At 33.3% G+C, this 20,739-nt stretch overlaps 1 protein-coding gene across 3 annotated transcripts in view; it reads left to right on the top strand.

Annotated features, from left to right (window-relative positions):
- Window positions 1-20,739, top strand: part of Stxbp5 (syntaxin binding protein 5) — a 190,057-nt gene that overhangs the window by 111,830 nt on the left and 57,488 nt on the right. For all 3 annotated transcript variants that reach the window (XM_023705777.1, XM_004645484.2, XM_004645485.2), the window contains exons 10-18: window positions 1,917-2,071; window positions 4,044-4,116; window positions 5,366-5,513; window positions 5,744-5,811; window positions 6,083-6,123; window positions 7,213-7,433; window positions 7,900-8,078; window positions 13,884-14,009; window positions 15,790-15,941. In XM_023705777.1, the coding sequence (XP_023561545.1) occupies window positions 1,917-2,071; window positions 4,044-4,116; window positions 5,366-5,513; window positions 5,744-5,811; window positions 6,083-6,123; window positions 7,213-7,433; window positions 7,900-8,078; window positions 13,884-14,009; window positions 15,790-15,941 (1,163 nt within the window). The remainder of the gene's footprint in view (window positions 1-1,916; window positions 2,072-4,043; window positions 4,117-5,365; window positions 5,514-5,743; window positions 5,812-6,082; window positions 6,124-7,212; window positions 7,434-7,899; window positions 8,079-13,883; window positions 14,010-15,789; window positions 15,942-20,739) is intronic.

Here is a 20,739-nt window from a genome sequence, read left to right as displayed (position 1 = left end):
CAGAATGACAGGCACTCCAAGCATGAACCTACTATTACAAATTGCCATCTTCAGTGCAGTTGCTTAGTTCACAAGTGTCAGTATATATAGTTAGTCAGGGTGAGAATTGTTCCAGTTAATTGCTAGATTCCAAAATCTTCTGAAGATTCTCAGGATCATTACCTTATCCATCTTCTATATACAACTGTATGGCTTGACATTGTCATGTTTCCTAGCTTTTCTCCTTTCCCTCTCTTCATATATAGTTATTTCTCAAGTTCTTGCTTTTCTTTTAGTTGCATTATACCTATTTGTATTTCTTCTTTTGAGTTCTTATATTAGGGAAACTATATGATATTTACACATGTGTGTCTGGTTTATTTCACTTATATGTTCAAGTGACATCCACTTAAATATAAAGGCTTCGAGTTTATCATTCTTTATAGTTGAGTAATACTCCATTGTATAAAAATACCACATCTTTTTCATCCATTCCTCCGGTAATGGGCATCTTGGTTATTTCCAAGATTTGACTATCACAAATTGTGCTGCTATAAACATAGGCACACATATATCACTATGATATGGTATCTTCAGATCTTCCAGGAAAATTCTGAGTAGAAGAATAGCTGGTTTAAATGGGATTTCCAGTCCAAGTTTTCTAAGGAGTCTCCACGCTGATTTGCATAATTTTTGCACCAGTCTACATTCCCACCAGCAGTGGAGAAGTGTTCCTTTTTCCCCACAGCCTCTCCAACATTTGTTGTTGGGTGATTTCTTTATGATAGCCATTCTTTATAGGGTTATTAAACACCACTGTTATCTCAGTGTTGTTTTAATTTGCATTTCACAGATGGCTAGTGATGTGGAGCATTTTTTCATATATTTATTCGCTTCTTTAATTTCATGCTCTGAGAAGTGTGTGTTCATCTCAGATGCCCATTTCTGGACTGGGCCTTTAAATTCTGGGGCCCTAGTGTTTTTTAGTTCTTTTTAAATTCTAGAGAGCAGACCTTTGTCTGAGTACTTATTTGTCATGATTTTTTCCAAATTTGTGGGTTGTCTTTTCACTTTCATTTTGTATTAATTTGACTAATAAAGAAAATGGAAAAGTTACAGAGCTCTATGACTGATGAGAAGTGGGAAGTTCACAGTTTATGAGATATATACAAGAAGCTAAAGTTTGAAAGTGTATGTGTGGGCTGAGGAGATGGCTCAGCAGTCTTAACAGCCTGCCTGGCAAGTACAAGGTCCTGGGTTCGATCCTTGGTACTGCATGCTATGTCTGCCCTGGAACCCCAGTTTGCTGTACCAGCCATTGAAACTGGGCATAGTGGTCCTCACCTGTAATACCAGCACTGGGGAGGCTGAGAAAGGAGGATCTTTATGAGTCTGAGCTGCATAGTGAGACCAAAAAAAAGTGTATGTGCAAGGATCCTGAAGAAAGTTAAGGAAATTATTTGACCAAATATTTTCTAAGTTATTAGTGGAAGTTGGCAGCTTGTAAATTTCTTGATGTATCCTTGAGAAATCAATTGATTACGAAGTGGATACTTCTAGGCACTAAATCTTCTTGGGGAACTTTTTCTCAGTGACACTTTTCAGAACTAGAAGAAAAAGTCAAAATCAAGAGACTTACCAGCTGTAATGTAGAAGAAATTTTTATATAGGAGATAAAACGTTCTAGGGACCAAGGGGAAATACATAAGTCAAATGTGGTCAATGTTTATTTTTATTGTAGTTTAATTTCCAAGAATTTGCCTGGGTCTCAATCTGATCCACTTCAAAATTTCTCATATAGCTACTATATTCAATTTTATGACGTATACAGATTTTAGAACTTAATATTTCATTACTTAACTAATAAATTGTAACACAGCAAGATAATATTCTCCATTATGTTACTTATAATCTAAAAACATATATTTTATTTCCAGGGAACCATTTATTATTTTATCAGGAGGTTTGTCATATGACACTGTAGGAAGAAGACCTTGCCTAACAGTGATGCATGGGAAGAGTACTGCTGTGCTAGAAATGGACTATTCAATTGTTGATTTTTTAACGCTGTGTGAAACACCATACCCAAATGGTAAGTTTTGCATCTCTAAAACTCATTTTCCTTAAATATTAATATTTAAAACAAAGAGCTCTATTTTGTCTTTTTTTTTTTTTTGGAACTGGGGATTGAACTCAGGCCCTTGTGCTTGCCGGGGAAGTGCTTATTCCACTGAGCCACCTCCCCAGCCCTCTATTTTGCCTTAAGTGATTTCTTTGCCTATCAGTTCTTTTGGGGAATAGACACTACCTTCATAACACTGCAACTTTTATTGTGTGTTTGTTTTGTTTAATAAACTTTATCTGCTTAGTAATTATGTACTAGCAGTGTCTTGAAAGATAATCTCTATCCATAATAAGAGATAATTAAAAATCCCATATAATATCAGAGCAATAAATTTCTCAGGGTTCTCCAGAAAAGCTGAACCAATGGTAGATATATACCATATTCCATATTTCTCTCAACATTAGGCTTGGCCTTATATTATTTTTTGCTCCAAAAGACACATTTTCAGGTGATGTCTTATTTATTGTGTCCATCAGTGTACTGTATATTCATGTACAACCATCTATATTCATGTATAGAAAACTACATTTATTCCAATTTCAGTCAAGTCGTCATCTTCTTGAATATCATTGTAGTACTCCAGACCCCAAATTGTGGCCTGAATTTCTTGCTACTTCATTTCTTGTAGAACTATTGGCCAAAATATCACATATCCAGCAATTGATTGCTGGTACAAAAAAAATTAAGTACTAATGTCAATTATTTATATTTAGTTATATATTAATATTATCTTAGAATTCAATATGTCCAGCATGTGTTGCAAAGGGCATACTAAATATGTTTGTCTGGCTGGCAATCTTAAGGCTTATTTTTGGAGTAGAGCTTATATCATGCGCATTCTGAAAAATCATGCTAAGGCTTATTTTCCAATTAGGTTTTATTTTCAGAGAAATGTAGCAGATATATATTTGACATAACTTTATGTGTTTTTTCATACATACATTTGAGGGAATTAAGGAGCTGGCAAGTCTAAAATCTTTTAAGAGTAGACCATTTCTTCAATAGAAAGAATTGAAGACTTGGGTTCAAAAAACCGTAGATTGGGTTCTCAGGCAGGATTTCAATTTTCTTTTCTTTTTTTGGAGGGGGTGGTAAGACAAGGTCTCACCATGTGATGCATATTGTCCTCGAATTCACACAGCTAAGGCTGGCCTCAAACTCGTGGGGATCTTCCTGTCTCATCCTTTCTCATGCTCGGATTATAAGTTTGCACTGCCACACATGGTTTAAGATTTCTATTTTTAAATCTTGAGGCTAAATTGCCTTTTTAAAACAATAAACCAGTCTGTACCTCTAAGACTTTCATCTGATGGGATGAGGTCCACCCATTCAGAGAGTAATCTGCTTTAGTTGGATACTGATCTAAAGATTAACAACATCAGAAAACAATCTTCACAGTACATGGCAACTGTATTTGTATCAGTATTTGATCAAATAGCTGGGAGTACAGTAGCAATGACACAAAATTTAATCATCACAGCTCAAATAGGTGATTCAAGAGGAATTTAAATGTGTATCACTTTTTTTTAAATATGTATCATTTTTTACTTCATTTGAAACTATTTGAGGTATATAGATGTAGAAATGGGTATTGTGTTAAGCACACATAAAACATTTAAGAAAAATATAGTTTTATAGAAGAAGTATTGAGTTAATCTGAGATTCAGTAATAGTAATTGTTCTGTTTACATTTTGGTTTTGTTATCCATGTTCATCCTTGAAATTTATAATAGAAATTATCTTATTGTATTCATCTTTCAAAAAGTGAAAGAATTTTGTCTGCATTAAGTAAATTTATGTAAAATAATAAATGTAAATTTATATGCAGTATCACAGGATCACGTTAACCAAATAAAATGAAAATCAAATATTCATTCTCTAATTTGTTGTCCTTTTGCATATTTAAAATTACTGTTCACACATTGTTTTCATATTCTAGATTTTCAAGAACCATATGCTGTGGTGGTTCTTCTAGAAAAGGACTTAGTACTTATAGATCTTGCACAAAATGGGTAAGAATTTCTTCAGTATATGATGAAAGAAAGGTATCTTGTATCACAGACTAGTTATTTCTTTGAGAATTCTACATTTATTTCTATAACCTTGATCTCATCTTAAAGCTCCAGACTCACCATTCTAATTACTCACTAAATTGTTATGTTATGTTGAATTTTATGCTATTTTCATTTCTTAGTTCAAAATTAGTTGGATTTCTGATATTTCTTGTTTCAATTTCATGCTTCTGTATCTTCAGGCCACACAAAATCAGTATGTCCAAAATTAATACTAGTATAATTTTCTTCTCAATAAGTTGTTTGTCTTTCTGTGTTCACTCTTGCAGTGTGTTCCACATACCATTGTCAGGTCAGTTTTCCACGCATCACTAGCCTTCTTCCTCTTCTAATTATGTGTATAGTAGGATCATTGAGTAAGGAAAGACCTGTGTTACAGAGTTGCCAGACTCTTTGTTACTGCACAGTTTTGTTTGTTTGTGTTTTATCTGTTTTGTGGCTAAAGGTGGGAATACTAGGGTTTATTTTGCAGTCTGTAAAGGGCTTTTCTGAAATTTCTGTCCAGGTGAATACATTTTGGTATTTACAGATTAGCAGTTTTGTACTTTTTTTGGACATTTGAACAAGTTTCTGGTTTTGCAGACAATTTGCAAGTATTCTCATTCTAAATAAAGTCATGTGTATGAAATTTTAATTTTATGATTTTTAAAATGATTTTGCTTTATTAAATAATTTCATATTTAAAATCATTTAAGGATAAATTATATTTCCAATTATTACTGAAGCAAGGTAACATTCTGGACTTAATATTGATGTAGGTAATACATTGATGGACAGAAAAAAATTGAAATTTTATATTGATGTTGGTGTAAGGACGCACTTCCCCATTACTGAGAACTGTATAGCTTAGTGATGATGAGCACAGTTTAAGTTCTGCTTCAACTGCTTCCTAGCTGACATAGCTTTGACACGTCACTCTTCTGTTCTTGAGGATAATGTCTACATCATAACTTCAATGCAAGCAGTAAATGAAATATAACTATCACTTTGTCTAGGATGCACATTATATATAGTTGAAACCATAGGCTTTGTTGTTGTAATTTAGTATCTTTTATTATAAAATACCTCAATTATAATGTATATACATAAATATATGTGATAGGTGTGTATTTTTGAATTTTTTCATTGTGTGTTAATCATAGATCATAATTTATTAAGTTAATAAATGTTTTTGTTTCCTGTGTTAAAGATACCCTATATTTGAAAATCCCTACCCTTTGAGTATACATGAGTCCCCTGTCACATGTTGCGAATATTTTGCTGATTGTCCTGTGGACCTTATTCCTGCACTTTATTCTGTTGGAGCTAGACAGAAACGTCAAGGTTACAGCAAAAAGGTATCAAATATGAATCTTGTTGCTTAAATATTTTCATATTTTAAATTTGTTACCTTGGGTTATTGAAAGTTGTACCTTCTCTATAGAAAGTATATGGAAAATAATTTTTGGAAGCAAAATATATTGGGCACTGTTTTCATATATATTATATATAGCATATATAGATTATACATATGTAAAGATTTACAGTGCACTTGCAGATTGCTTTATACAGTGATCTTTTGTTATAGGAATGGCCCATCAATGGAGGTAATTGGGGCTTGGGTGCTCAGAGTTACCCAGAAATAATTATTACAGGGTAAGTAAAAGTTTCTTTTTGCCCAATAAGTCTGTAATAGCTAAAATAGGTGAATACAACTATAGAACTTTTAATTTTGGGGACTGGTAGGGCTTTCCTTCATGTTACAGTACTATAAGAAGTAAGTTATTGTAAAGAACTTCCCAGTTTACTCCACAATTTTTACCTCTCAATTTGGTGCTATCTTAAAAATAAGGGTATATATTTTAAAAAGGAAAAAATGTGATTTTTTTTTTCCTCTTCACATTCTTCACTCCTTTGCTTTGTGTAGACATGCTGATGGATCAGTTAAGTTCTGGGATGCTTCTGCAAGTAAGTAATTGGAATATTTCTTGTTTGCTACGTGTTAAGCTTTGATAGCTTTTGTGTATCTTGTTTGACGGTAACTACAGAATCAACATTTAATTTGAAATTTGTAGGCTGTAAATTTACTTACTTATGAAGTACATAAATGTTTTTAGTTCTTAAGGATAAAATATTTTTAGTGATACTAGTATATCAAGAATAGTTTACAATGGCAGTATTCTGATTATTTAAAATAGCTTTAAATCGTTTTCTGATTCAGAGATGAGAAGTGGGAAATTTATTCTAAATGAACAGAAAGTTCTAGAGTAATTTTAATGTCTGATTCTAAACTTAAGAAAGTTTGAATGTCTTTGTGAAAATACCTGATGGTTGTATAGTAGTGGAAAAGAGTATCTTAGGACTAATGTTTGCAGAACATACATACCCATCTTTCATGGGAACTTTTCATATATTGTTTCATTATGTAGGAGTTTCTGATAACACTGGTATCATTTTTTTAGAGAAAAATATGTAGAAAATTATTCTAGGAAGCAAAGTATGTCCTCTTCTTTTTGATGTATTTATACATTTCCCCACAAATCTTTCTTATTACTGTTTTTCCCCCCCAGGGGGTTATCTAAATCCATCATGATGATAGGTTTATTTTTTAAATCAATCATTTATTTATTTATTTATTTATTTGATAAAAAGCCTTGCTATGCAGCTCAGACTTGTAGTGATCTTCTTGTCGTAGCCTCCCCAGCACTGGGATTACAGGTGTGTGCCACCATGACTGGTTTCAGGGCTGGCACAGCATAAAGTATCAGGGATTGAACATGGATCCTTACAATTGCCAGGCAGGTGCTTAGACTGCCAAGCTATCTCCCCATCCCTATTTTCTTTTTCTGTTTTTTTTAAAGAATACAGTTAATGTACCTTTTTTTTGGCTAGTGAGCAAATACACAATCTAAATGGTCAGTAGACTGCTATCATGTAGACTTAGAGATGGTAATACAATTTAGGTAAATATAGGATACTTTCCTGATGTAATAAGCTGATTAAACATTTTCTATTATTTTGTACTAAAATATCTAACATATATTATCTTTTTTCTAGTAACTCTACAAGTATTATATAAATTAAAAACATCTAAAGTATTTGAAAAGTCAAGAAATAAAGAAGACAGACCAAACACAGACATTGTAGATGAAGATCCATATGCTATTCAGATCATTTCCTGGTGTCCAGAAAGTAGGATGTTGTGCATAGCTGGAGTTTCAGCTCATGTCATTATTTATAGATTCAGCAAACAGGAAATAGTTACGGAAGTCATTCCGGTAATGATTTCTTAATTATTTTTCGTGTAGGTGTTCAATTACTTGCAATTTGTGTTTTATTTAGAACAGTATTTGTAGTCAGTTTTGCATAGGAATTTTGAAAACACCTCAGTAATTAAATTTCTATCTCTTTTGTCAAAAAATGTCATTTATTGGTATATCTTTTTTTACAAATTATGTAAATATTTGAGCACATTATAAATTAGCAAAGCTAATATGAGTATGAGTATATTTTAATTTTGGAGCACCACAAATTGGAAAATCATGAAGTGTGCATATGTGTGTGTTTATGTGTACTGCCCACATACATGCACTTTTTAAAAAGCTAGTCAGAAGCGTTTTCCCTTTACCTATATAAATCTCGTTAAATTTTTAAGTTTAAAAATTTTAGTTGTGTATATGTAAATTATAATACAATAATTACTAGTTGCAAGGAGTAAGTATACTGCCTTACTGTTTTCAACAGATGCTTGAAGTTCGATTGTTATATGAGATCAATGATGTGGACTCTCCAGAAAGTGAGCAGCCACCACCGCTGTCAACACCTGTGGGAGGTCCCAGTCCTCAGACCATTCCTCCTCAGTCTCACCCATCTACCAGTAGCAGTTCATCTGATGGGCTCCGTGATAATGTACCTTGTTTAAAGTAAGTTATAACCAAAGATATTACAGTTGTTTGCACATTATCTTTTAATTGAAATAAATTGTAAGCATCAATATTTTACAGTAGGGAGTAAACTGGTATAAGAATCCTATGTTGGGCTGTGGTTAATCTCTCTCTTTTTTTTTTTTCTAATGGCATGAGATTGTATTCCATGATTTTATCCTTAAAATACTAAGTTAATCTCCAAACATAAGTAGTGTATGTCACTTAGAATACTAAATCCATCAATGCTTTTAATCTGGGTTTGTATATGAAACAGCTTTACATTCAGACTACTTTGTACCATTCTGAAAATTCCATTTTTTAGTCTTTAAATTGACTTCATTTTTTATGATCATTTTAAATTTTTTTATCACCATGGTTATGGTGCATAATTCTTACATTCCTTGTGTGGGATTGGTACATTTATATAGCATATCTTAATCCTTTTTCACCTCTTTGCCCTCTCTCTCCCATTCTACCATGTCTTGATCCCATTCCCTTTTGAGAAAGATCTATCTCCCTGCTTTCTAGCTCTGCCATATCTTTATGTAAAAACCTTTATTTTGTAGCATTCCTAATACAAATATATCTTGTTTTTTGGGGGGGTAAATTACACAAAGTTTTTTCTAATTTATATTTTGAGTGATTAAATTTTATAAAGATGAGTAGAGATAGAATGTAATGAATAAAAAGTTAGAATCATTGAAGAATTACGCAAGGAACAGTTTGATTAAAAATATTCCATTTATAGAGAAATCAGCTAAGGTAATGATTGAAAAGTAGCTCTGGAAGAGGTCAAAAGATTCAGGCAAATGGTAGGGACAAAAGCCAGACTGTAACATTCAAAGTAGGGAAGGAGTCAAGTAAGAAATGTATTTACCATAGGCTTTGCTCTGATTCACTTCAAGTTTTCTAGAATTTCTCTTATTGATGGACAGCTTAACAAATGCCATGAAAAGTATTACTCAACCCAAGAAGCTACTTACCCCAAGATAAAGCAGATTATTCTAAGTATCATAATCATTTTTAGAGCATAGATTTTTATAAAGTTTTATGCTGTTCATAAAAAGTTGTGATTCATATTTTAAGCCACTGATCCTCAACTATGGATGATTTTACTCCTTAGATGAGATATTTCTAGTTGCCAATACAGAGAAAAAGGATGATGCCATTGATATTCAATGGACAGAGGGCAGGGATGATATTAAAATCTCATACAGTGTGCACAAAAAAGAATTTCTCAGCTCCAAATGTCAGTAGTCTCAAGTTTCTCTGTCTTCCGGGCATTCACTTTTGCTGTCATACACTAGAATGGAACTTGAAACACAGAATCTTTATTTTTTTTTCATTTTGTTCATTACTGCAATAAAAGTTCCTTTAAGACTGACTATAATGGATTTTTCTTAACTTTCTTTAATTTTTATGAGCATTAAAGTACAACTTGTCTTTTCAGTGATTTTCAAACATTTCTGTATTGTTAGCCATTTTACCAGTTACTGATGTGATCATAATAATGTTAATTCCATATCAATATGTATTGTCTTCCAAAATTAGGGTACTCTATTTTTAGTTTGTGCTTTAAAATGTCTTGCACTTTTGTTAATCAACTTTCCATCACTGTGACAAAATAACATGAGATAATCACTATATAAGGAATCAAGATGGATTTAGCTTATGGTTTCCGAGATTTCAGTCCATGCTTACTTGGCCGTTTTTGGAGCCAGTTGTCATGGCAACGAATACATGTAGAACAAAGCAATTCACCTTAACCAAAAAGAAAAGGCCTGGAATCCCAGTGTCTTCCCTAGTGACCCAACTTCTTTCACATCCTAAAGTTTCTACCACCTCCCAGTAACACAGTTAGAGAGCATCCCCTCAACACAACACATGAGCTTTGTGGGGCTGGGCTTTTAAGATCCAAATCATAACAGCCTCCAAATATTTGTGGGCTTGTGGCAACAGATCCAGCAGTCTGAAATACTCAGTCATTTTCTTACCAAAGGGATTTTTTTCCAGAAGTACCATCACTGCAATTCTTCTTTATGATGAGATAGGTCATGGGAATAAAACTGACCAGAATTCAAAGCAGCATGACCAGACCTCTTTCATTGGCTTTCTAGACATATGTTAAAGACAAGCTTGATAAGTGAGTCTTTGTCCTCTGCTCTCAGAAAGTCCTTTCTTTTTTTTCAATTATTTTTACTGATTGAAACAAGTAGGAGAAAAATACTAGAAGTATTTTTACTGACTGAAAGAACCAGTTAAGGCAGCAATGAAGAACAAATGTTAAAACTAGCAGTTAGTAAAACACAGAGCTAATAAGTATCTAGATCCACTTAGATATCAGCTTAATTCTAGAATTGAGAATTTTCACTACTCTTCATTGACTGAAATCATGGTGTGGACATCTTTTTTTTTTATTTTAGGGAAACTTTCATAACTGTATGGAATGTGTTGACATACTATTAATCTGTATTTAGTAGACTGCCAGCTAATATACAAATACTTTTTAAGCTGGGTCATTTGGAAGGGGAGAGTGTGCTGATAAATAAGTAGAAAGTCTTATTAGCCAGACCATTAATATTTTATGGGAAAAAAATCTTTTTTGTTACTAACTGTAGCACCTTAGTGTGTTTATATATTATTCCTGTGCTGGGAATATACACACAATTGAATATAAAAAAATTTCTTCTTAATCCTAAAAATTATTAATGTGACTATGATTTCATGAAAATGTTCCCTTACACCCCCCCCCCCCCGGGAATATTATCATGGACTGCTAGGGCTTTTTGCTTTAAGACATTGAATTTGGTTAATTTATGATTTTGTCATGACTTCCTAGGGGAAGCTAACTTCTAACTTCTGTGATTCCTTGATCAGATTTAAATTTTTTTTTTAGTTAAGTATTTTGCATGATTTTTAGCTGGCTTTTTCCTCCCCCTTAAGAACTTTGTTTTGTTATATTAAAATAAAAACTCTTGAGTTGCATGTGTTTTTGATGACTTATGTCTTAGATGTGCCTGTACATAAACTTCTAAAATTGCCCCTTGATGTCTGTTCTTGTTCTTGAGAACCTAATCTGATTTGCTTATTTTCTATGCCAAAAAGAAAGCATGTCCTTGAAGGTTACCTACTGTGCCCAGTTCATTTAAGGAGAAAATAGCCCACAATGACTCTTCAGCCTATGTCAGTGTTGAGGCTGTGACCTGGTAGAGATGAAATGGTTCAGTTGTCACAGTTCTGAATGCATAGACTGTAAACCTTGTACAACCAGCAGTGAATTATGCTCAGTTCATATTAGGAGTATCCTCAGTGATTCACCTTTCCCTGAAGTCTAGACAGCTTCCATTGCCTTGTAAACATGTCCTCAGAAGTTGAGGTGTTATAGTCTTCCTCACCACAGAAGTAAACACTAAGATGATTCAGAAGCATTCTCACCTCTGCATTTAGTGTTAGGAGGTTCAGCACTGAAGCTTCTTCTCTTCATACATTGTCACTCCAAAGCAGAACTGCTGGAATGCCAGACTTTCTGTATATTTTGCTGTAGCAATTATAGGAAAGAATCTGTACAATCAAAAATGCTTTGAGTTTTAATTAGTCACAGTAGATTATCGTAAAAATAGTCTTACATAAAAATAAATTGTTCACATGTTTAAAATATGTTGTTTCAATTCCACTTGAAGTTTGCTGACTTTGAGTTAGATAAATATTTTATTTAAATATTCTCGAAACTTCTGTTATAAAACTCTCCCTCATATGTTTAAGGTTTAACCAAGACATGTTTAGCATGGGCTTACTCATCATTGGTTTGGTTTGGGAATACATTTAATGATGTGCTGAGTTACAGTATCTCTAATTCCCGGCTATTACCTCAACTTACCACATAGTCCTTAAAGCTACCTCTTCGTTTTGACTTGTAGTTAATTAATTACTGATTTTTTACTATAGAATCACTTTGGTTTCTTTGCCTTTCTTATCTTACCTGGAAAGGTTACCCTCTTAGCCTCCAGTTTGTTAATTTATCCAGTAAATATTGAATGCCTACTTTATATCAGAGTATTAAAAGTAGCTGCAAGGTTTCTGATTTACTGAAAGCCTTATTGATTCTTTATGTTTTTCAGGTCTACTTTTGTTTTTCTTTTTGTATTTTAGGGAATGGTCCACAGGGTGTTCAGGTTCTCACTATTAGATTGGACTCGTAGTGATCTGCCTGTTTACAACCTCCCAAGAGCTGGGATTACAGGCCTGCGCCACCACACCCAGTCTCAATTGCTCTCTCAGCACACCCTGGGGGCAGGGTGGGCATGGCAGGCCCAGGAATTCAACCCTGGCCCAAGCAGGCGCTTTAATCCACTGAGCTATACCTTTAAAAAATTATTTCACATCAGAAAAATAATGAGTTCCCTAATTGGTCATTGTATTTTACTGGTCTTACAAAGTTTGTCCACCAAATTAATCTTCTGCAAATATTTCTTGTAAACTTTCATTACTTTTGATTTCTTAAATAATGACAATGTGTTACTTTTGTATAACATGACTGTCTAAAATGTACTTTGGTAGGTACCCATGGTTTGCTCAGTCCAGGATTAAATAGTAATATTGCTACTTTTTACAGAAACCAATGGTAAGAACCAGGACTCTAACTCGAACCTTCCAAAAGCCACCATGAGGAAACCTTCCCACCTCAAAACCCTCTAAAATCTGGCCCTAGTCTATCTTGTTATATTGATTTTTCACTTTCACTGAGTATACTGCCCTCTATAAGCAAATTTACACTTATAAATTATTTTTTAAAAATGTATTTAGTACAGGGTCTACAGGGTCTCACTACACAAATTGGACTCGTAGTGATTCTCCTGTTTTCAGCCTCCCAAGAGCTGGGATTATAGGCATGTGCCACCATGCCCAGTTTCAGTGGCTGTCTCAGCATGCCCTGGGGGTAGGGCCGGAACAGCATGAAGGTGAGGGTGGGTTCCTAACCTAGTCCCTGCACCTGCCTAAGCAGGCGCTTTAGTCGGCTGAGCTATCTGGCCAGCCCTACACTTAAAAAAAATTTTTTTTTCCCTTCAGTACTGGGTACACTTACAAATTCTTAATTAGGATTTTCCTGCTTCATTATCTTGTTTTTGTGTATGTTTTAAAATAGCAATATTTAGTACTATTCAGCAATCAGAAGTATTACCACCTCAAAGTTAAGGAGTTTGGGATGATTTCATATTAAAAGTGATCACATACAAAAATAAATTGTTCACATTGGTTTTTAACTTAATTCTTATATGTTTTCAGCCATTTTTCTTTAGTTAATACACATTTATTTATTTATTTATTTATTTTCTTGTGGAACTGGGGATTGAACTCAGGCCCTTGTGCTTGTCAGGGAAGCACTTATTCTACTGAGCCATCTCCCTGGCCCCAACACACATTTATAGTTTGCATTTTTTTTTTTAAATTTTTCCCGACTTAATTTCATGCTCTGCTGTTCCTTTTTATCCTTCCCTGCTCTTCTTTCCTCCCATTCTCTCCTTCGTCCTTTTTTTCTTTTGCTCCCTTTTACTGATACCCTAAAACCTCCTTCACTTTATATGTGGAATTTGCATCTAATTTCTTATTTTTATTATTTGTGTAGACATTTAGTTTCTCCAGCTAAATCAAATGCTTGTAAAAGGGTTCTGATTTTTTACATTAAAACAACTAGTATAATTTGATATGTAATTATTTTGTATAATTATGTATAACTATATAGTTATGCAGAGTAACATGTTAAAATGTATTCAAAAGGTAAAATGTTTCCCCTTTTTTTTCCAGAGTTAAAAATTCACCACTTAAACAATCACCAGGTTATCAGATGGAGCTAGTTATTCAGTTGGTATGGGTGGGTGGAGAGCCACCCCAACAGATAACTAGCCTGGCAGTCAATTCTTCTTATGGACTGTAAGTATATTTGTTTCAAAGTCTCTTTTATCATAGTATTCCATAATCATTTTTCTTTTTAAAAATAAAACCCTGTACTTCAAACCAACGTCAGAATTTGGAGCATAATTTTGTGCTGAATACTTTACTCTGGGTATACTGCTTCTTAATAAAAGTAAATCTGTCAAGACCCAAGGAATTATTTGATGTATTGTTTTTAAGTCAGTATATCCTCTCCTATGTATACTCCAAAAAATAATTTTCTTACTTAAGTATCATAGAGGTCTAGCAGCATGAACTCAGAAGACATTTATAAATTAATTCTGTTAATACCAAATCATAACTCTCATTTTTCTATTTCCAAAGTTGCACAACTTATAAAGGCATAATAATTTAATGAAGTAGTTGTCTCTAATATAGGCATATTTTATTATCAATTTGTGCCTTTCAATATATGGTGTTAGTTATACATACTTTCTATTGTGAAACAGTAGACTTGTAAGCTGTATGTAATTTTTTTAATTTCAAAACTCTACATTGTACTGTAAGAAATTAATTTCTAGTTGGTTGATCACATGCAGGTCACTGTCTGTTTCCTGGGTGGTAGCCTTAGGAACTCACTGATCTTTTTGTTGCTGATAGCTACCACTACCTTCTCCCCTCCAGGAATTGTAAATTAAGCTAAAACTGTCTGCAGTCTAAAATAATATTCTCTCATCTTTTACTTGATGCCTCTTAAGTATTTGATTGTCCTCAACCACAAAAAAGGGAAAAAAAACCAAAAGGATAAGCAAAAGAAACAATAGGAAGTTTCACAGGAAGTTGTAAATCAGCTAATGAAAGGCCTCATTTAGCTTGCAGTTTTGTTTGGTGCTTTTGTGTATTTTTAAAAATTGAATTAGTTGCCACAGCTACCTAACGTGTAAAACCATCTTTTGTTTTTGCCTTTATTATTACTTTTTTTTTTTTTTTTTAACTTTTTGACATAGAATCTTGCTGTCATTCAGGCTGGCCTTCAACTCACTATGTAGTAGGCTAGCCTAACCCTCAAATTTGTGATAATCTCTTGGATCACCCTCCCAAGTGCTGGGATTACAGAATGTGTCACCACCCCTGACTGAATCCATGTTTTAAACTTTGTGTGAAAGTCTAGTTATGGCCAGTGTATATACTCCTGTGTGGCAACAGACAAGTTAGAGTGTTTACTCTTTAGATACACACATACACTTTTTCAATGCTCACGTACTCATCACCACATTGGTTACCTGACCTCTTTTAGTACTTATATACATGTAGCTTCTGTGTACATGTCAGCTTTCAACTTTTGCCTTAGAAGACCTGAAGAAAATAATATTCCTTTATTCAAAGATGATTATTCATAGCTCCTGACACGCTCTGGAAAGAGTGTTCTAAGATTGTGTGCTTTCTACTTTTATTCTTGACTGTAGGGATTACTAAAACTTTCTCTAGAATATCACCCTCTGTTTTTTCTTAGAAGAGAATGACTTCTCCTGAAGGACTGAAATGCCCTCAAGAAACAAACATAGATGTTACATTGCCTCGTAAGGGAGATTTATATTTCTGATCAAGTTTTAATTCCTGGGTGAAATTTTTTTATATAAATTATATCAATAATGAACAGTCCCATGAGAAGGTAGATGTAGCCGGTGTTTCCATGTTCATAGTTGTCTTTTGTTTCAGGAGGATTTTTTAAAAGACCAGTTGTGCTTCTTTATTCAACCTTACTGACATTATGTTTTCTTATAATTGTTTATGCTGGAATTTTTTTTCGCTATTCCAGGGTGGTTTTTGGCAATTGTAATGGCATCGCTATGGTTGACTACTTCCAAAAAACAGTGCTGCTCAACTTGGGCACCATTGAATTATATGGCTCTAATGACCCTTATCGGAGAGAACCCCGATCTCCTCGCAAATCTCGACAGCCTTCTGGAGGTAAAAGGAAAAAAGAAAAACAACAACAACAAAAAAAAACTTAGAGTTTTAAAATTTCTATAAATTTTGACAACTCTTACAAATAAAAGTATTTTAATAGACAGTTTGTCTGATGTAGATAGTATATGTCACAGTCAAAAACAAGCAAAAGCAGTAGTTTTATTTTTGTTTTTATTGTTACTGAATTTTGATTTTAATATTATAGGAATTTACTAATGTTGAGAAAGAGCTACAAAGCCAGACTTCTTTAGCTAAATTATAAAAATATTAGCTTCCTTACCGTAGCATAGTTAACTTAAAAATTTTTACCCCTTTTTATTGTTTGGTCTCTAGTAAACCAATAATTTATTATTCCAACAGTTTAATTGAAAGGAATCATTTGTATGCAAAAGAAAGTGAATGTAAAAAATGATTTAAATTCAATAAAAGCTTAAGATTCTCAGTTTTTATTCTGTGTAGGCCTGTATTACTTTTGAATTATTTGTATGGAATATTCTTTTGTGTTTCCTAGGCAATTAGCCTTTTTTTTTTTTTTTTTTTTTTTTTTGTACTCAGGATCAACCTCAGGACCTTGCGCTTGCCAGGAAGGTGCTTACACCACTGAGCTATCTCCCAGCCCTTAGTTTTAAATATTTGAACACTGATGTTCATAGAGCACATGTATAGTTGGCTGTCTATCTCACATCTCCTGCATATACACACAAGTAGATAGCATTCAACCCATGAGATGCAGAATACAGCAATGAGACTTCCAGCCTGTGGACTTCCATTTCCTGTGGGCCTGCTTGCGGGGAGTCCTTTTTCATTCCTGTTTGCCTCATTTTCAAGACACTAATGTGCATTCAAAGAGCTTTGAGAAGCTCTTTGTATACCTAGTAGCTCAGTTACTGTAGGGTATAGCTCTGGCGTAGAGTATTGCCTGGGTTTGAGCCCCAATACCACAAAAATTTAAAAAGAAATGAAATTATCGTTAAGATTCATTTTTTTTTTAGTTATTTACCCTCAGTCTTAGTAGTATTTCTACTAGAAGTTAACTATGACTATTATTAGTAGTTAATGCTACTAATTTTACAACATATGAAAAAAAGCAATAAATAGCGAAACAAAACCAAAGCTCAACAATAGATCTTTCTATTATTTTGACTTGATGGTTGAAGTCTCCTTTTCAAATTTTTTTTACATTCTATACTGTGCACCGAGTAACTGACCCACTGGACCTCCTTTTGTGCATTGTATGTGAGTCTGACCATTTTGTCATGTTCTATCTTCAGCAGAGCTTACTGTTCCACCATACCATTCTAGCTTTTGTCTCCTTTTTTTCCTTCCCTTTTCATTGCTTCATTGAGGTATGCTGATTGTGTCTTCTTGCATGTGCGGCCTGTCTAGCTTGTATTCTGAGTCTATGAAAAAACTTCGTTCTTCTCTTTTAAGTAAGTCATTTATGTCTTGACATTTTTATTTTTGTCTGTAAGATCATTGTTTATCTTTGCTTCATCATTGTTTATCTTTGTTTCATCTGTTTTTAAAAGAGCTCATTAAAGTGCTTTAGATTCATTTTATAACATGTATATAAAAACAGCTGTCTGAATGCTGTGTTCCAATTCAATTTCTAGTACTCAATGTTAGAAAGTTGTGAAAGAGGTGTTTTGGATTAAAAAACTTTATAAAGTTTTTTTTAGAAACCTGTGATAAAAATTGTATTAGTCCTATTGCTATTTTCTTCCATGGTAGTTTCCATAAAATTGTTATAAATAAACACCTAAATTTAGCCAAGCATAAAGACTAATTTTATTATGTAATTTAAATTTTCTTAGATTTCACTTTACCCTACTTTGTTCTGTAATAAATTTCATAATGTTATGTTTTTCTTATTCCTTTTATATTGAAGAATTGGCTTGTGGGACATAGAACTATTTGAGTTTTTTTCTTACTAGTTTAGGATAATTACCCACTATAACTTTTCCTCACCTATTTTTGTGTTAGAATTTCTCAAAATTAAAATAATTATTTAAAATATAGTTTAGGTGTGGGGAGATAGCTCAGTAGACTAAGTGCTTCCCTGGCAAGCGCAAGGGCCTGGGTTTAATCCCCAGTTCTGCCAAAAAAAAAAAAAAATAAATAAATAAATAAATAAATAAATAAATAAAAATATAGTTAGAAATAACATCTTACTATGGTAATCTTAATATTATCTAATTCTAAAAGATTATTTTCCAAATAAAATTAGCTATAAAATATGAACTATAGTTCCTTGATTGCATTGTTGAAAACTTACAGTTTTGCTGAAGTATATTTTCAAATTTTTCTTGAGGTGTAGCCCAAATGACATCTAATTATTCTTTAATCATTTTTCAGTGGGTCTATTTGAATGGAGAACTTTTTTACTAGTAGATGCTAATGTATTTTCATCCACAATCTAATATCACTCCTGAGTTGATAAAATACCACTGCTGAAGTTTGACAGTATTATAGATGTATTACGATATAGTTGAACTACTGACTAAAATATAGTGTGTTTTCATAATATAAATTATAAGTCTGTTGGAGGGACAGAATGTGATGAAGTATTTCATTTGTTCATACATATATTTGCTAAAATTCTGACCTTGTTGAAGGTGAAACATGGGATCACACATAGCTTGTTTTTCTAGTCACTTGATCATTCAGAAATTGAAGGATACACAAAGGGGAATTTCTATTCTGAATATAATTATAACATCCCAATAAGAAAATTAGGAGGTGGAAGTAATAGACATATGCAGATAAGTAGAAGTCAGTAACATAAGGAAATTAGAGGTAAAAACCTGTCTTGACTTTAGGAAAGTTTTCTTTTTAAACCTATTGATAAAATGTTCTAAACATAAAAGCTTTCTGGTTTTGGTTTTGTTTTTTACTACAGTTGCAATTATTTTGAAGTCTTCAATAAGACAGAAAAGAAAAAAGTAGCTATGGAGCCAAATAGTACTAGTTAAAAATTTCTGAGTGTGTGTGTGTGTGTGTGTGTGAGAGAGAGAGAGAGAGAGAGAGAGAGAGAGAGAGAGAGAGAGAGAGTGAGTCAGGGAGAGAGGGAGAGAGATAAGAAAAAGAAATACTGCCATTGTACCCCTTATCTGGAGGAAATACATTCCAAGATAACTAAAGCTATTTTTTCTGTATATACACCTATAATAAGGCTGAGTATATAAACTTGGCATACTAAGATATTGTCAGCAACAATAATAAAATGAGCAGTTATAACTATATTCTGTAATAATAGCTAAGTATCTGCAGTCTTTCAAAATATTTCATAGTACTGTACTTGTCCTTGTTATGACAGTAGGAGATAATACATAAAGGCATTTTGTTGACTTCTCATTGGCAAGTCTGAATTATCAGCACCTCCGTCTTGAGAGTTACTTGATCACGAGCACTGAGAGGTGCTGTGCTAGCAGGACAGTAGATGTCATAAGCAAAGGGGCAGGTAGCATGCACAGCAGTCAGCACCCTGGCTCACTTCTGTGCAGGCTTTCTTCACCCTGCTCAGATGGCACCTAATTAAAAATTTGCTAATTAGACTTCTCCACATAGTATTTTGGGGCTGAGTTTGACCATGAGTAACTGAAACCTTAGTGAAAACATGGGCCAAAGGGGGGCGGTATTGTGGGTGTGTGTGAAATAAAGGATGCAATAAGAGTGTACAAAGTATTATAGCAATCAAAAACTTCTGTGTCAGGTTACAAGGTTTGCTTCCAAAACCATGGGATATAAAACAATGAATGCTTAATTGTTGTGAAAATACAGGAAAGAAAGCAGTAGGACCAAATGTAGAGATGATTTTAAATGATTGAAAAACCAAACTGAACTTCTTTAGCCTTCCACTAAAAAGAATGCTATTTCTATTTGGAAAGTATAAAAACTAATTTAAGAGAATGTTAAGCCCAGGCTACTTAATGTAAATGAAACAGATCAAACATAGTAAGTGCTTATCAAGGAAATTAGTAAATTATAAAACTGATATCTGTTTAAGATAAAAGTGAATTATATCCCAAATTGATAAAGATAAAATATATTAAAATCAGTTCATTAAAAGTACAGATTAGTCAAAAAAGTGGGGATTATCTACAAATGGACTTCTCTTCCACCCTACGGGTCATGATTCCACCTGAGTCTACAGGGTGGATTTCAAAGAAATAGCTGTAACTCAGTCCCACAAGTGACTCCTAGCCAGCAGTAACTGTCATGGTCATTATGCATGTCTACAATACACTAGAACTTTGTGCAATAACCTATCCTCAAACTGTTAGAAGTGCGGGTCATTTATTTGTCATCCCAGTATTTATCTTGTGTTTTACTCTTAGTACTTTTTTACTATCGTGAAAACTTTTTCTTAGTTCAATTGTTTTGAAACACTTAATTTTAATTAATTAGTATTTTTTGAATATTGCTTAATCTTAATTTTTGTTCTAAGATTTATACTATCTTTTACAATTTATTTAAAAGACATTGTATATCTTCTCCTAGTATTGAAACTTTAAAAAGTATATTTCCATTTTCTGTTGACTTTATATTATTTCTTCCCTGTCTTTTATACACACACGTATATAGATCGATCGTCGATCGATCTCTCTATCTATCTATCTATCTATCTATCTATCTATCTTTCTATCTGAAAAAAAATACGTGTATAACCCAACATAAGATTGGTACTGTTTCATAGAAATCTTCAGTGAGGGGGCCAGGGAGATGGCTCAGTGGAATAAGTGCTTCCCTGACAAGCACAAGGGCCTGAGTTCAAACCCCAGTTCCACCAAAAAAAAAA

Source organism: Octodon degus, unplaced genomic scaffold, assembly GCF_000260255.1.
Source record: "Octodon degus isolate 3935 unplaced genomic scaffold, OctDeg1.0 scaffold00229, whole genome shotgun sequence".
In the NCBI taxonomy this organism is placed as follows: Eukaryota; Metazoa; Chordata; class Mammalia; order Rodentia; family Octodontidae; genus Octodon; species Octodon degus.
This window is presented reverse-complemented; position numbering and strand designations above follow the sequence as displayed.